At 34.0% G+C, this 19,478-nt stretch overlaps 1 protein-coding gene across 1 annotated transcript; it reads left to right on the top strand.

The window, feature by feature from the left end:
- Nucleotides 1-3,336: 3,336 nt before the first annotated feature.
- On the top strand, nucleotides 3,337-19,312 carry LOC128237669 (uncharacterized). Its single transcript, XM_052953259.1, has 4 exons — nucleotides 3,337-3,613; nucleotides 3,905-4,492; nucleotides 4,616-4,869; nucleotides 19,259-19,312. Exons 1-4 carry the CDS (start codon nucleotides 3,337-3,339, stop codon nucleotides 19,310-19,312), a joined length of 1,173 nt encoding a protein of 390 aa, XP_052809219.1.
- The last annotated feature ends 166 nt before the right edge of the window (nucleotides 19,313-19,478 follow it).

The following is a 19,478-nucleotide window of genomic DNA, read 5'->3' as shown; positions in this document are numbered from 1 at the left end:
AATAAGCCGGAAAAATGCCTATTCTAAAGTGTTCCTTATGTTGTTCATGTATTTCTGTTTTTTTTGCAGTCAATCATTTGACGAAAGTATGGTGGAGGAGCTTTCATCTTTATTGATGCTGTTTACCTCTAGGCAATCGAATGGGATTGGATTGCTGTACCTGCGTTTAACTGATTTGACTTGGCATTGAAAGGTTGAAGAGCAACACATTGACAATGTATACATTTCAAGTTATCATCATATTTTTTATACCAAATACCGCCAACAACAGTACACATAGTACCATTTTCTTTGCCAGCTCAAACTGGTTTAGCACAGAGAACTGGCGAATCTTGTAGGGAAAACGCCTCTGTTGACGGATAACAAATTAACCGAATGTAGTCCAGCGAACAATTTAGGACTTCATGATGGTGAAGCTTTGTCGATACATCAACATGCTGACAAGGAACTCAAAACAAAGGGCACGGTTGTGCCACAGCATAACCGAAAAGGTTTTCTTTCTGAATTGAACAGGACGACATTCCTTTTTTTCAATTAACGTAAGAGTGCTTGACTCGTTGATCAATAAATAACATTAATTTCAATAATGTCCAATATTATTGCATGTTTGATGATCCTTCGGATTTAGAACAAAAAGACTCAATTGATGTAATATTGCTTTATTAAGATATCGATCATTAACTTTAACTTTAGAGTACTGATAAATACACATTTGGATAAGAATGTGACACAATCAGTTTGTATGTCTCTGTCCGCTGTAGGCTGTCCTGCGTTCATAGCACGTTGATGTACTTGTTTGGTTATATGCAAATTGGCATTACCAGTGCTCTGCGTGGATGTTTAAAGCCTGAATATATAGGACCAGTCGACCCCTTCATGGTCGAGCATGCGTTTCTCTGAAGGGATCTGTTGAACTTGTTGGCCGCGCATGTTACAAATGGTAGCAGCGGCGGAATGAAGACAGCTGTAGGACTGGACTTGTCTTACCAACGAGCCTACAACTGAAAGTTTCACCTTTTTCATTATACGCAATATTTATACACTGTTCTCAGTTGAGACATAACTTTAAAAAAATAATAAAATTTCAGTGATACTCGGACCAGGAATTACAATCACGATTTTCTGGCATTTCGCACAGTGGCTTGATGACAAAGGCTCATTAAAGTCACAATAAAAAAATTCAACCAGCCAAAATTATATTTTATACATACTTGAACATGTATATCATCAATATAATACATTGCCATAAACATAAAATGAGATTTAAAAAAAAAAAAAATACCCTATACTGTAATATGAAACAAGTGAAGAATGTTCGCTCGGCGAAAACGTAAACAAAGACCAATTCTCGTCGAAAATGATAACTTCCAAGTAAGCTACAAACAAAATACCTGGCTCATATATGCAGCGACCAGTTATGTGCAGGTTAACACCGGTATCCTTGTCGAGAGAAACAGTATACGACGAAAATGCTTCAAAATGCGAATTATCACAAGCGCTAGGAAGAGATTGTGCTGTCAAAATGACGTAGTACCCGGCTCGCCTTCATCGATTAGCCAAAGCGACCGAAGGACGGGAACCACGGGAACACTCAACACTTTTACATAGACTATCGTTACCTTACCTCAAAAGGCACTCCTGTCAAATATTCAACCCCTCGTATAGTTTGCATTTTATCAATTTAGTACGCTGTTTGTATCATGATTATTACTTTATAGTAAAAACAACAACAAAATAGCATACAACAAGCGTTTTTCACAACGTCCTTCAATTCCTCAGAGACACCGAGCCCCGGGCTCTCCTCGCTTTCATTCTCAACTGGCACGCTCGTTTCTCACTGTGTTGTCTGCAATTTTATTGCAATTAATACGGATTATTTTTTGTGTGTTTGGCTTGGCGGGGGATTTAAATTTTCGTCTTTTGTGTTAACTTTTAATTTATCGTTTCTCTATACACCGTGTGGCTTTTTTACTTGGCGCCGGACTTTTTTTTATATCATCGGTGGATTTAAAGATTGTACAATTGGATCAATTGGATTTATTAATTGGAAAAATGGATTGATTTTCTTCGATCATATATCTTGTACACAATAGTAAAAGACTTAAACTTCAAACACTCCAAAACATGGTGGAGGCTAAATATATCATATCTTGGTAAGTAAAATGAAATAAGCTCGTAATTTCAAAATTATGCTATTGATTAAAATTACATATATATATATATAAGAGAGAGAGAGAGAGAGAGAGAGAGAGAGAGAGAGAGAGAGAGAGAGAGAGAGAGAGAGAGAGAGAGAGAGAGAGAGAGAGAGAGAGAGAGAGAGAGAGAGAGAGAGCGAGCGAGCGAGGGCGATAGCCTAACGTTGATATTAAAAAGCAAGAACTATTTAATTTAGTTAAATGATATTAATGTCATAAGTTGTTATTCTAAATGGTTACTAGATTTCTTTTTATTTATTTTATTGTTAGGTTGCAAAGTAATTACGAGGAGGATATAAACTCATCGATTCCGGCTCAAAATATTTTTGCGAAGCTTATCAATGAAGGTGGTGACAAGTCAAAATTTCAGCTTGGTAAATGTATTAATTTTCTGTTCCCGTCCGTTCAATTGAAGAGAACATATTCGTCTGTAAATCAACGCACGCAAAATATTTACCAAAACTTGATTGAAAAGAAAACAATCCAGAAAACATACACTGAATTCAAAACCATAAATCAGTGGGTACCAAGTCCATATTTTGTTTGTGGAAATGACGACCAATCCATTTCGTTTGCAATATTTTCTGATAAAGTTAATGGGAATGCAATAATAAAGAAGATAATATTCCATACGGATGGCCATTGGTCCTTGCAAATTGGCGACACCGATGTTAAACTGGCCGATTACCATATCGATACCAGTTATTCAATAACAAGAGAATCAATATTCGATATTTGTTCTATCGTTTCACGTTTGCAAATATGCGTCGGGAAACCAAAGGGAGAATGCAAGGGCGAAATATATGTATCCAAATATGTCATGAAAGAATTATTTGGAGAAGACAAAATTTAAACATTTCGTTCGTCTACCTGCCAAAAAGTTGTTTCACCTTTGGCATTGACCAGGACCTGTCGTAAATGCCAGTATATGTATAGAAATGCTGAAGCTACGTTTCAATCAAATGTCGTTCTCCCAAACATTGAAAATAATACCGATGCAGAACTTCAAACTAACACCGCAACATCCTCCAATGATAATAATGATATTGATAATAGTTTTGTTCTAAATGATGACAGCCATGCGGATATGAAATCAATTTTAGAACAAGTTCTTCCTGGAGCTCCACAAGAAATGATAAAAATGCTTTTGAACCAGAAACAAAATTTAAACAGAAACCCCAAAGGCAGACGATGGGATAAAAACACTATAAGTCTTTGTCTTTCACTTTGGTGCAGAAGTCAAAAAAATTACGAACAATTACGCAATAGTAAAATACTTACACTTCCATCTGGAAGATGGCTTTCCTATTATAAGGGAGTCGTTGACCAAAAGGCTGGTTTTAATAAAGATGTTTTTTTATGGATGAAAAATGAGGCCAGAAAATTAAAAAAATCAACAGAAGATGAATATCTAGGAGGTATTTGTATCGACGAAATGAGCATTCAAGAAGATCTTTGCTATGTTAAATCGAATGGCCAAATTAAATTAGTCGGATTTGTTGACATGGGTCAAGATAGTTTTAATTTTCACCGTCTTACAGGAAACAAAGAACGTCCACTTGCTACTCATGTTTTACAATTTCTATATCTGGGTTTAGACGGCTTTCGATTTCCGTTTGCTTGCTTCCCAGTAACCCAAACAAAAGCTGGCGATTTACATTTTTTATTCTGGGAATCAGTGAAATTTTTGAATATATATGGCTTCCAAGTTCTTTTCATATCTATGGATGGAGCACAGACTAACCGGGATTTCATGCACCTATTTTTCGAGAAATCAACACCTAAAGATGAGAACTTCAGTACTAAAAACATCTGGTCTCCACACCACCCAGATATTATTTTCATAATGGATTTTTCCCATGTCATAAAAAGAATACGCAATAACATTTTAAAAAGTGGCGATACAAAGTCTTGCACCCGAATTCTTCATTATAACAACCCTATACTTTGGGATCATTGGATTCAAGCATATAAATGGGACCGTGATAACAATTCATTTCCAATTCATCGCAAACTCACAAATGAACATTTTTACCTTACCCAAGAGTCAAAAATGCGGAACAAATTAGCTGAAGAAACCCTTAACGGCGATATGCTTCATTTAATGGAATGTTTTCAGAATTTTCTTGGCGACAACGGTCACGAGCTTGATGACACCATTGCTCTTTTGAAGGCGACAAGTGTAGTTATTAGCATTTTTCGAGACACCAGGCCAATAAATGATGTTTTTGATGAACGCCTTGATCAACTAGAAACCTCTTTATCCTGGTTCAACAAATGGGAATCACATATTAAAAGTATTGATAATCTCACCAACGCTGAAAAGGACAAAAAACTCATATCAAAACAAACGAGAGAGGACATTAACTCATGTATAACTGGATTTTCGTCTCTTTGCAAGAATACATTTTCCTCTTCATGATCGACCATTGTTCCTGCCAGAGTCAATAGCGACGTTATAGAAAATATTTTTTGTCAACAACGAGGGATCGTAAATGGTAACAACACTAACCCCAACTTTTATCAATATTCTAAAAATATAAATACAATCTTATTTGGACAAAATGCAGTCTCTAAAAATTCGAATGCCGAAAAAAGGGGCTGTGAACCACTTTGTTTTAACATTGACATGCCTATTAACCCTAAGAAGAGAAAAACTGTCGATAGTGCCATTGTAAGAAAACCTTTTTCTGTCATTAATAAATGAATATTAGATTATTTTGACATTCCACCGCCCATTCAAAAAAATGATATTTTTACGTAACTAGTTTGTGCATTTAAGTGTTGCACACTTCGAGGTTATTATTTTTATAGTTAAGTGCTCGAGTTATATATCAAATAGCCCGCCACGCATGCATGTTATAGTTTCATTGACTGTGTATTGTTTAAATCTCACCGCTTGTGGTCTGATCCTCGCGAGTTTGGACTGTCCTGACAGCTGGATAAGATCACAAGTTTCTATTCCGTATATAGAAAACAGTTAAGTATCTATACTCATTCACAACTGAAATTCTAAGTTTACGTAACTTATTTGTTTACTTCGAAGTTATTATTTTTATATTTAAGTGCTCGAGTTATATATCAAATAGCCCGCCACGCATGCATGTTATAGTTTCATTGACTGTGTATTGTTTAAATCTCACCGCTTGTGGTCTGATCCTCGCGAGTTTGGACTGTCCTGACAGCTGGATAAGATCACAAGTTTCTATTCCGTATAAAGACAACGATTTAGTTTCTATATTCATCACTCATTTAGAATCCACGTAACGTACGTGTATATTGGCTGTTTTTCGAGGTGTTCTTTGAGATAAAGACAATGCCAGAGTAGCCTTATGAATGAGTAAATTCACTCATTAATTTTACTATTAAATGATATAAGAAAAACAACAAACAATCTATGACATCCAGATAAGCTTTATGTACAGTTGTTAATAATTGACATATACCTTGAAGATATATTTACACAAGATGCAATTAGATATATTCTTAATCATTAAAGAAAGTATAATAGAGTACATGCATCATAATCTTACAACCGAATAAATTATCACCATATTTGTCCTTTCTTTTTCTTAAAGTAAGTATGTGTATGAACATACTGATGATAAACAGAACATAATCTGAAGCGCATTTGACATAAATGAATGAATATACTACAAGTAAAGTATATTATTACAATAGCAACAACGCTCGTGTGATATTTTAGTTGTAAAGAGACATGAACTCTATACCAGCTAAACATTTAGCTGTGCGCCTTGCAATACAAATGCTAGCGCATAATACATGATCATATTTACAACGCATAGATGATATAGAGCAGCAGAAATGATATAATTAAAATCAGGCATTAAAAAGATTTGATGAACATATAAAGTTATACAATGTTGATACCATATCGGTTAACAAGAAATGCACAGGTCTCTAAGCAACTATCAAGCGGAGGTGAAATAACTATTCCAATGTATAAGCTTCTAATAATGGAAATAGATGTTTAAACATGGATTTTTAAAAACAGTTTAGATCCTCTCTCAGTGGACATGTTTTATAAAAGATTTATGCATTGTGAGCTAACAAGTTGCCAATTTTAGAAGTCAATATCAGATTACGGTGGAATTATCACGGTGATGCTTTTTTCACGTGACTTTGGTCACCCAATCAATATTGTGTTTAAATAGTTGTTTTAGTAATGTAGTGTACATGTATAGTGACTGTATTTCGAAGTATTCTTTGGGAGGCTTTGACAACGCCATGTTTATCAGATGAATACATTCATATGATAACATTTGTATTCATTCAAGAAGCTGTATCAGTGTATGATAATCTGAATTACGCACCGAATAAAGTAACACTTTCAATGTTTGTCACTTTTCTTCAAGTCTGTATGTGAATGGACCTCATGATATCACGTTGAAACTGTATTATACCTTTAAAAATCATAATAATGAAATCATCATTTGGTGAACATATAAGGTAGACCATGTCGATACCATAACGCTTGACAAGATATACAAAAGTACATAGTAGTGCATACTTTTATATGAGTCTCTATAAGCCTCTAACACACAGAGGTAAAATACATAACCCATCTAAAACTTCTATGGAGCTAGACATTAAACATTGCATATCAGTTTTATAGCACTGGTAAATATCTTTAATCTACCGAAAGTCATAATGATTATGAAAACACAAGTGTAAAATATAGAATATCTGTGAAAACATGCACACAAGGAAAAGGAAATCTATTGGTATATAGTTATATCATTTTTATTTGGGTAACGTTTCAACTGTTTTCCTAAGGTGGAGAGGTGACATCTTAAATTAGCCTCGGGAAACTGTTCAGAATGACTTCAATTAAAAAACTGCTTAAATCAGCAATCATAGCCATCCCCTTATCGACCAACACTGTATGTATGTCAAAACCTATTGCATTAAGCTGTCTAGGCAGTCTAAACTCGCGATAATAAAATGAGCATTAACATAAAATCGTTATATAATAATAACGCTCTACCACCTTGACTTATCAATATATGATTAATATCTGGCTAAGTGCTGTTTATATACATGTTCAATTTAAAAACAGATCCAACATTTCTGACAATGTGCACCTATAAACATGAACACAGGCGATTTAGGAACTACATGCATGTAAATAAGAAAGACCACTGATCACATAATTTAACACACCAGTGTCTCAACTAGTTTAAACCATTGACAAAATTGCATCCTGATGACTTTAATCATATGTATTTTATCTACACACTGATTGAATAATTTGAAACAACCACTTTTGTGATAATTCACTGATGGGATGTACTCCATCAGTGAACATTGCACTAGAGAGTGATTTCCTGTGGCTTTGTTCCTGTGACGATTTCCTTTTCCTTGTTTGTATGCAGTCTAAAATAAATTTAGGTGACATATAGTTCAAATGAATATTGACATTATGTCTTATATAATCATTGACGATCTCAACCTGAGCATGCATATCTTGGTCCTTGAAAGTTTCCCATTGTGGATGATTGTTCAAACAATTCCATTTAGACCAAAACACAGGGGGAACTTCCAAAACACCAAAATCTACATGCTCATGTTGAGATTGCAATGAAACAAATCTATCAAATATTGGTTTTAGTTCTTCAAGAAGTTGCTCTGGACGATGAAATCTTGGCAAAAGCCATCTTTCTGGGAATTTAAAAATGTTCAAGTCACATGTAACATGCCAGAAGAGTACAATAGTCCTTCCCGGTGGAAATCCGTTCGCAGCAAGTTTTTCTTCTATAAGTCGTAAACCATCCGCAGACTTACGGCCACCTTTAAACCAAACATGGACAGCATTTCTAGGTAAAAACCGTCGGAAAGCATGAAATTCCTTGTTGATATATTTTCCCTTGCTGTCAGATATTATGAAGATGTTGTCGTAACACAGGTTAAATTGTAAATGTTCGTCTTCCATTTTCTTTTTGAGAAATTTACGGATTTGTCGAACATCATATGAATCTGACGACGATGCCATTCTAAATAAAAAAGACATACTGTACTTGATGATAATATATGACATAACAACTATGGCTTAATGTCAATAATTAAAGAAATAGATACAACATTACATAAAAATTAAAGTAGGTATGTACATGTACTACCAACGTTTAGAAATAACATTATTTTGAAATGATTGGACACATAGAACTATGCATGAACGCATTTCATTTAGCTGTCTAGGCAGTCTAAACTCGTGAAAATAAAATGCGCTCAAACATACTAATAACGATGCATAAACTTGTGAATATGGTCTATAGTTAGACAAATTGAATATATATTTTTGCCTGTGAAATAACAGAAGGACGGACGGTATAAAAGGATAACTTATAAGTTTAATTTACATTGTATGCCTAAACGCATTGCATTAAGCTGTCTAGGCAGTCTAAACGCGCGATAATGAAATGCCCTCAAACATACTAATAACGCTGCATAAACTTGTGAATTTGGTCTATAGATAGACAAATTGAATATATATTTTTGCCTGTGAAATAACAGAGGGACGGATGGTTTAAAAGGATAACTTATAAGATAAATTTACATTGTTGTATGCCTAAACGCATTGCATTAAGCTGTCTAGGCAGTCTAAACGCGCGATGATGAAATGCGTTAAGGCATATATACAAAAGTTTATTTAATCCTAAATAGAGTATTATCTACAAAATGGGCACAAGAACTGTTCATCGCCTTCAAAATATTCCCAGTCTTCGGATGTTATAATTCCCACGCAGCTTCCATGAACCCACTTATTGCAATTGTCACAGCATATCCAGTCGGGTGTATTATCATGACATTTTTTACAAATAGTACAACAATCTGAAGAATCTTCATCAATGCTTGCCAGTTTTTGTTTTTTTGTTGATTTGCTTTGTTTACTTTTTGTCCGTTTGCCTTTTCCTTTATCCGATGTACTTGAAGATGTCAAAGATGATTGTGGTATAGGTTCAGAAGTATCTTCAGGTTGAGATTGATCATTAAATACTTGGGGAGTTAACATATTGTCACATTCTATAATTGCTGTTACTAGACTGTCATTCATGTTTTCTTTTGTATGTTTAGTTAATACGGGAATTTCATAGGCTTCACACAGTAATTGAAGGTCTTTCTTCTTATAAAATTGGACATTAAAGTATTTGTTGTCAGTTAATATAGCGGCTTTGAGTTTAAGATGGGAAGATACTTTTCCGTTAGACTTGTCTGAGCAAATTTCACTTATACTATTTTTTTTATTCTCCAGCTTCTGCTTCTTTTCCATTATTTTCTTTCTGTGTGCTTTGGTTTTATCTATCTTAATATGTGTTAGATAGTCTTTTCTATAGTAAGATGCGGACACGGCAATAAATTTAAAACAAATTTCAGTGAAAAGTTCCTCAAGTAGTGTAAACTCGACCATGACATCTTGGTGGTTATCCATGTCAGTAAATAAATTCATCCACTGTGTTTTCAGTTGAACGTCATAGTTTATTTTAGATTTGACATTTTCTATAACAAATTCACCATGTGTGTGCAAATTCTCAAACGTCTCAAGATCTCGAATTTTTTTATTTAATTGTTCGAAAAACTCAAAAGAGTTGTCACTTAAATTGGTTAAGCTTTGTCGTTTATTCTGTTTTCTAGCTGTTGCGTTTAGTGTATCGGCATGCTTTGAAGACGATGAAAGGTTAGCAAATGAATCCGATAAGTAATTAAGATAAGATACTTTTTGTCTAGATGAATTTAGTCGTACAGCTTTCTTTGGGTCATATAATGAAGACTGTACCTGTTGTTGATATTTATATCTTAACTTTGCTACACAATAGCCGCCAACGTATCTAAGGTTACCCCGACCATCTTCGGACTTTCCGGACGGAATCGCTCTTTCTTGGATATCTGGACTTTGAACGAGAGTTGCTTTATGTTTAATTTCAAGAGACTGTATTTGAAACATAACAGATGTGCAAAACATTTGACCATATTTCGACTGAGAAGTATCATAATGAACCAACAAATCCTTGCAACCCTGTATGTATAAATCGCTTTTCAAATAAGAGTTCAATTTAGTACAAAAAGATGTAATTTGCTTTTGTTGAGCCTTTTCGGTATCTGGAAATTGTTCATCGGATATAGATTTTACATGAAGAAATTGATCTGACATCCAGTAAAAAAACTTAGTATCGTCTAAACCAATTTTTTCATTTATATTGCTTATTTCCTGTTCTATCGGTGTATATTGATACTCGGCGAAAACAGAGTCAATGATACTTTGAGCGCTTATGTAATCTGGTACTGGGCTAGGACCATATACATTTGCATGTTCTACAAGTTGCTCTGGTGCTGAATTGATAAGATTTTCTTCATCAATGTATTCGTTGAAGTCTGGATCAATGTCCACAACCTCATCAATGTCAAATGGCGAAAACAGATCAGTTTCAAGAACATTTGAAATAAATTCCCCCCGGCAGCAACTTTTATCTACTTCACATTGTAAAGATTCGATTGAATAAAAATTATGAACAGATCTTGGATGTTGCGTTACTAAAGCTGGCCTAAAGTTTTTTAGTTGAATAGTATTTGGTGAAGTAGTCCTACCCAATGCAACACCTATTTGACCCGGGGTCCTCGCATCCTCACAATCCACAATAACTGAATTTAAAGTCATACCTTGTGATTTATGAATAGTGATTCCGAAAGCCAAGATAAGTGGAATCTGTAATCGCTTAGCTAAAGATTTGCGAGTAACTGGATCGACTTTAGTAAATGTATGTCTTTCAATTTTGACCAATTTATCGATGCTTTCAAAATACACGGTAACATTGTTTTCGTTTATTTCATTAACAGTACCAGTAAGACCGTTCACCAATGTATCACTTAGGTTAACGACAAGCATAACTTTACAATTCTTTTTTAATCCCAAAGTAGCTGGCGCTGTAAATTTATTCAAATAGTATTTGTCACCTTCGTCGTTTGCTTTATAAAGCATTAAATCACCATCGATTGTCATGAGTTTGTCATGGTTGAATAATTTTGTTTTATAGTTAGTGGCAAAAAGATGAACCGTATTTCCATCTTCAATTATTGGCTTTGACAAAGCATTTAGATAAGAGATGGATTCATTTGTTAAATTACCCTTCTCTACTTCATTCACACAATTGATAAATTCGGAATCAGTTTGTCTAAAGACGTTTGACAAGTTGACATGATGTGGGATTGCATTAAAGAAATTTCGAGAATCAAAACAAAATTTTCCAGTTTCACCATACAACATTTCTGGTACGGGTGGAAGTTGGTAAAAATCACCACCAATAATAATTTGAATACCACCAAAAAATGTATTAGATTTCCGAACAGACCGGCATATTGATTCAATGGCATCAAAGAGCTTCTGGCTAAGCATAGAGCATTCATCAATTATCAGAATATCACAATTGAAAATGCGGTCTCGAGTATTCTGATATTTTTCTTCTACGGGAATACATTTACAAAGATCTTCTGCTGTCATGCTCCCATCTCCAATTCCACACCAGCGATGTATTGTCTGTCCATTTGAATACCGAGTTGCAGCTATACCAGTTGTAGCAGTTACACTTATATTTTTATTTTGAGAAACAAAATGTTGGTACAAATGGTTCAATATGTATGTTTTGCCTGTTCCGGCTTGACCTGTTATAACGAAGTTGTGGCCACTGTCTGCCATTTGGAGACATTCATTTTGTTCGTTACTGAACATTTTTGTATCAAAAAACAAGTCTTGTAAACATGCACGGACGGCGGAAAAACACACCCACAACAGACGAAATGTTCAGTTTGTTTGCAGAAATATGACGAAATATAACTTACATATATGTATAATGTATAAACTATGATTCCATGAACTGGCAAATGTGTAGAATAAACGGAGTTCAGACGAAATATACGTATAAAGATGCACGGACGGCGGAAAAAACACGGTGGAAAAACACACACGCAACAGACGACACTCTACAGCAGACAACACAGTGAGAAACGAGCGTGCCAGTTGAGAATGAAAGCGAGGAGAGCCCGGGGCTCGGTGTCTCTGAGGAATTGAAGGACGTTGTGAAAAACGCTTGTTGTATGCTATTTTGTTGTTGTTTTTACTATAAAGTAATAATCATGATACAAACAGCGTACTAAATTGATAAAATGCAAACTATACGAGGGGTTGAATATTTGACAGGAGTGCCTTTTGAGGTAAGGTAACGATAGTCTATGTAAAAGTGTTGAGTGTTCCCGTGGTTCCCGTCCTTCGGTCGCTTTGGCTAATCGATGAAGGCGAGCCGGGTACTACGTCATTTTGACAGCACAATCTCTTCCTAGCGCTTGTGATAATTCGCATTTTGAAGCATTTTCGTCGTATACTGTTTCTCTCGACAAGGATACCGGTGTTAACCTGCACATAACTGGTCGCTGCATATATGAGCCAGGTATTTTGTTTGTAGCTTACTTGGAAGTTATCATTTTCGACGAGAATTGGTCTTTGTTTACGTTTTCGCCGAGCGAACATTCTTCACTTGTTTCATATTACAGTATAGGGTTTTTTTTTTTTTTTTAAATCTCATTTTATGTTTATGGCAATGTATTATATTGATGATATACATGTTCAAGTATGTATAAAATATAATTTTGGCTGGTTGAATTTTTTTATTGTGACTTTAATGAGCCTTTGTCATCAAGCCACTGTGGCATTTCGGCCTTTCTAGTTACATTTACAATAGCAATGTTAAAGACCAGTTTTAATGGTTATGGAGTTGCGTATCAGAGAATTTGATTTGAATTAAGGTATAAGCCATGTAATAGACCTCGGGAAACATCGATTAGCATCGACATATATCGCCACTCGCCGTAATAGATCGCGACGAACATCGGGCGTATTCGGCCTGTACCGGATGTTGCTATTTTTAGAAACAGAAGGTATTTCCCCGCTATTCATAGGTCAATAATGGAATTTCTACATCGTAGTATTTGGAAACTCGGTGATGTTTTCTCATGAATATACGTTTAAAATAAATAAACACTAAAAGTGCACGCTGACAGTTGATTACGATACATCTAACAATTTGAATCATTAAAGTAAAACATGGATTATAAGTGAATTATACGCGTAAGAGAAGATTTTCGGTCGATAAAACGAACTGTCAACAATCAGCATGAAACTGGGATATTAAGATGTTGTATCCGTATCAAAGGGCTAATATAAGTATCCTTGAGCAGTTTTGTACGTTGATGTGTTCGAAAACGTTTGTTTTTTAATTTATCTTTGGAATTCTTAAATAATTTTTATTTGCTAAATGTTAAGACAATGTTCATATTTTTACATGTACTCATGTACATGTTACATATTTTTAAAATATAAGATTTACATTTACTTATGTACATGTTACATATTTTTATATGTACTTATGTACATTATTTATGTATATGATATGAGTATGTTATCTTTAATTTGATTGTTTTATCTTAAAAAAATATTAGACTTAAAATTGTGTGTAAAAATGATGTGTTTTGGTACGTGCCCAATTTTAACATACCATAATTAATACATGTACATACCTATTATTTGTTTACAAAATGCATATTTTCAAAATGAACCTGTGAGAAAAAGATGTACTTGTTTTGGGGCTTGAAGCCACGACTGCTTGGACACAAGCGACATTCATTTGCTTGGTGTAGGTCTTGTTAAAACCCCAGACAGTCGTGAATCATTATTAACCATACATGTATGCACAACAACTAGACATTTGTGCCTACCACCCCTTACTCTTGGCTGAAACGAATATTAGTGCAGAATGTACTTGTGCATTTGTATTTTACGGTTGTAGTTTCTACTGGTTGATAATCAGAAGTATAATTTCTTTCAGGCAGGGAAATGACTTAATATTACTAAGTCAACAACACTGGGTTATGAAGAATTCCAGACTGCATTAAATACTATGTTGGATCATTGAGAGCGGATTTGACAGCCATGTCTATCCACAAGGCAGTTGCATCTGATAGAGATGATGTGAGTATTTCATATAAAACATATTTGACTTGTTTTTTGTTTTCATAAACACTGTATTCAATAATCAAGTGGTGGTTGTGGTGGTGGTGGTGGTGGTTGTTGTTGTGGTGGTGGTGATGATGATGATGATGATGATGATGATGATGATGATGATGATGATGATGATGATGATGATGATGATGATGATGATGATGATGGTGATGATGAATAAGATTGATAAATTTATTAAAAAAAATATATATACATGTATGTATCAGCTTGTTGTTGTTTTTTTTGTAATAATGTCGAGAAATATTAAACTGTTTATATTTTATTTTGTATATGTATGGCAGTATAATTATTTATACTAATTAGTTAGAAAGGCTTTAAAGTACAACTTTTTTCCTTTACAGCACTAAACATTCTAGATGGGTAAAGTACCTGAAGGGGCATGAAAACCAAATCAGCATTGACTCAGCATTGAGTAGTTATCATCTGTGCACGCACTGCAAGTACAAACGCATGGGAACAGACCAAACTTCCAATATTGAAGAGTGTAGAATTATTGTGAAAAAATCTAAATGTTAGAATACCAATGACAAAATAAAACAGATAGACATCGAATTACCCACAGAGATTGTTTACATGTTATAATATAAAAATAACATTAGTTGAGACTTTCACTCTGACATTTTGCAGGGGCATTTCCGCCTGCTTGGTATTCTTGTTTCTTCACATATTTTAGTTTAAAAGTACACTCATTCTTTTAAACTCTGTATTCTAAGTTAGAATTATAAGAAAAATTCATTTATTTGAGAGAGTACATTTTATGAATAAGTCCAATTAAGCTTTATACATTTTCACAAGAAAAATGTTGATTTTAAAGCATTTATTAGCTATAAAAATGTATGGTTACATGACATTATGTATATTTTCTTCAAAACTGGACGGTAAACTGTCATAAATTGTCTTTTAAATTGTTCAATAGACATCATAGAAAATATTTAAAATGATTTCAGCAGCTTGCCTTATATTTAACTTTTTTTTATGAATTTTATAAAACTACTATACATTTTCAAACATCGAAAAACTGCCCTTTTCCGAAGACTCACAAGATCAATCAAAATGTTTTTTCCATGTATATCAATAATGTGTTCGTTTGAACTTTAGTTTTCTGTTAACTGAAAAAAAAATATTTACTTGTCGCTCTTTGTAGCCCTTGGAGTTTGGGGGTGGGTGTAATGGAACATAAATAACTTTTTTAATTCACAGTAAAAAATCTTCAAAATTTGGATAAAAGTCCCATAATGTACCATGATTATAACTATGTTGTCGGTTAAAGCTTTTATAAAAGTGTGTATTACGCGGCTAATACCTTAAGAAAACAAGCATCGATGTATGGGGAAATACGTACATTAGAGTGACATGTTACATATCCGACAAATGACACTTGTTAAAATAAACAGGAAATAAAATTGCAATTCTTTCAATTAAGGAAACTATAGGATTAATGACAGCCAACAAGACATGCTAAAATGACATATTTCAAGTTTAAAGTCATGAATCGTAGTAGCTTGATTATAGTCAAGCTAATTATTAATTGCATATATATTGCAGGAGCACAAAATGCAACCCATGGAAACTTGTCCTATGCATTTGATAAATGTAGAAAGTCTGGTGGATTTGCTCCTCGGGATATTATCAATTTATTGCCGTTCGGACAACATCAAGTAGAAAATTGTTCTGTTGCTAAAAGCTTGGAGCTTAATGATGGCGAATCACTATGGACACATTACAGAGCAGAATTTGGCGCATATATTGCTCCATTTGGCTGTGCTAAGAAACTTCCTACAGCATTTAGAGAAAGCGTGAACAGCAATAACATGCTTTTCGAATGCTCGAATTTGTGTTCAAGAAAACAACGTAAGATACAATATATAGGAATACAGAATGAAGAGTGCTATTGTCTGGAAGATCAAGGCACGTTTTCAATTAAAAACTGCCGCAACGAATCAATCTCGAATAGTGCTACTGTTGCATATATTTATGAACTAACTAGGATAACTGTTGAGAAGGAAACATATGCATGTTTAACATCAGTCTTGCAAAATAATACGAGGATAAATGACGCCGAAAAATGTTCCGAAAAACACCAAGGACTATGTACTAGTGATAAAAGGAATGGTTTCGAAGCAGAACAGCAAAATTGTTTGAATTATAAAGACACATTTGATTCTATTGGACGAAACTTCTGCATTCTCAACAGAACTATGTTCAAAGACGATATTGACCAGGCATGCTCAGCATATTCTGCGAAAATGCTACCTAAAATGTTCGAAGATATTGATAGGTATTTACCTTTATCTGAAAGTATATATTTGAGCAGCGTGAGAACATTCAGAATTGTCGATAATGCCAAGTTTACATTTTACAATTCAACACTGACTTGCGTTTCTGTTTACAAACGTGGATGTACAATTATTTTTGAACCTGACCGATGTCAAAATGTTAACAGATTTCGATGTAAGTATTTGAGTATTTCAATAGAGCAAACTGGACGAAATAAGACAAACCATACTGACACGATAATCGCAATACTGATTCCATCGGCTTTGTTGCTTATATTGGCAATATGCTTCGTTGTTCGATTCAAATATGTGAAACGCACCTGCAAATCGGCAGATGTATGTATACAAAATGTGAACCCCGAGACTTCCGAGCAAGAGCATGTCAGTACCGGCATATATGACTATGCAACCACTTTAAGTGTTGCCGTTAGTCCTACACGGAGACAAAACATGTACATCGTTAGTCATGAGCCAATCAATACAAATCATTCTCCTGAGAAAGACAATACGATATGCCCGACAGAGAATAATGAATATGACGGGACAACCACCAGTGGGAGGGGAACACTGCAACCAAACATGACTAAAGTATATACATGTAATCACGTACATCTTGGAATAGATGCGGGAGAGTATGACCATATAAGGCCATATGCTGAACCCACAGTCACTAGAAAATAATTTAAAATATAATAATGGAACTTTTCTTTTTTTCTCGATGTTGTACTTATCAGTTCATATGCTTATTGTTATTGTACATTATGTTAACACCATTAAGAAAACCATAACAAAGTAACTTATTCTAATTGATGAATACATTTCTATATTCTGTTTGTAAATTACAGTAAATTTATTATGTTTGATGTAAACTTTGATTCGTCTTAAAAATCGTTCTCATTTATAAGTCCTTTTGTCGATTATGTGTGTTTTTACAGGTGTTATAACAGCTGATATTTGTCAATTCTGAAAAATAGCCGGATTCCAAAAGCTTGATTAAGGTGCATATCTTTAAATTCATTTTAATGTTGTTTTTTCTCGTGCAAACGATGCAACACCAATCGTAACAACTGTACAATAGTCAGAAGTTTAATATTCAGAATCATTTGTTAAGTGTAGCGTAACAAGCGGATGGAAGAACAACCAAGACTTATTTGTCAATGTGTCTTTTAATCATTTACAGTCCACCAAACCCTATGACTTGTACAGTAATCAGGTCCGCTCTGGTTCCCTGTTCTAATCCTTGTCACTCAACATTCAGAAGCATCATTTATATATCAGTTGGTTTCATTAACAAAACATAGTCCAAATTCTTTAGTGACACTGGTCATTAACAAATCTGGATTTAATAACAATGGTTTTAATCATTTTGACATATGAACCTTGTGATAGCTGAATATTGTACAGTTGTATACATTGTATAGCCCATATATGTCAGGTGGAATATACTTTATATAGAAACTGACTTCTTAATTGTTGTTAGTCGTTATTTCTGAACAAATTTTAATCCAGAATGCATTCGATTAACCTGCATTCTTTACATAACATATGCGTTTACTTTACAATTAAGGAATGTTGCATAACCAGTATTTATGTGCGAACAACAATATTTGAAATGCTTGACAACTATATGCCTTAGGCTTTAATGGTCGAACAACAATGACGTTTTTGTTTCTAAAACATATGTGAATACACATGTTTGTAATACTTAAATACAATATAGACAATAAACGATTGAAACAAATCTGGGTCGAATTTATTTTAATTCCAATCATCCTCAATTACGTTACATAAGGATTAACTCTTAACATTAGAACTCCTTCATTTTAAAAGATAAGACTTTTGTTGTTTTTTTGATTCCTCTCTTCATACGTGTATGTATTAAGTTAAGAATAATTTCGTCATTTAATATTTTTGTTGAAGCGTTTTGACAGGACAAAAATCTGGTGTTATACATCATCATAAATTTAAACTGTAATATTCTAAGGATTTTTTTTTTCTGAACCCGAAAGTGCACGGTACAAACAAACATGCCGGTTTAAAATATAGCCACTGAGACAATCAAGACGAAACCAAGACTTGATTGGGGAAGTAAACGCCCTCTTGTTAAATTGATATGTTTTACATGCCTCTTAAAGCTGTCAAGTACACACTTAAGGTCAGTCATCCATCATTAGGGTGCAGGTATATGTTTGTGCATCATTTAAGATATTTAAATCGAGATTATTTTGTTCAATTTATATTGACTTACATTATATTATTTTTGCGTGAATAACATTTTGAAAAACACCATATGGCGCCTATATTATGATATTATATATTTAAGAAAGTAATGAATTCAAACTTTACTATGATAATGTGGACATACTTTGATAACTTTGTTCTTTAAATTCACAATTAAAGGTCCCGTGAAAACCTTTAAAACTTCAACTTTTGGAAACCAAAATGAAGCTTTACCAAAAGCACTTTTGCATTTTATCATTGGATATCCTTAATAACTTATTGCATTTCCTCGACGTGTACACGCCAAACGTTCTGGTTGACATTCAATACAGAAACCGAGAGAACATTTAATATTCACTCAAATCATTTGAGCATTACTTGTAGACAAACACAATGAAAAACACACGCTTTATTTTGTATATTTATTACAAAGTGACTAGATGTGGAGATGTTAAATATTTTTAATATTCGTGTATCCATAGTGTATTGCCTCCATCCCAAAATACAGTCGTAGCATGCAGTACATGTTGGAGTAGCGCCATTTGTTATTTTTGCATTAAACATGGATATATACAAAAAAGTAAATACTTACATAAATAAAGTCTAATTTACATCATTTGCAATAGGAGTAAAGATATAAAATATACATTCGACATTTATATCAAAAAGGCTTAATATTCCATAGCTCGGTCAGCATAGTTT

This window comes from Mya arenaria, chromosome 6, assembly GCF_026914265.1.
Source record: "Mya arenaria isolate MELC-2E11 chromosome 6, ASM2691426v1".
NCBI classification, from domain to species: Eukaryota; Metazoa; Mollusca; class Bivalvia; order Myida; family Myidae; genus Mya; species Mya arenaria.
The sequence above is the reverse complement of the archived record's forward strand: the minus strand, read 5'-3'. Positions and strand labels throughout refer to the sequence as shown.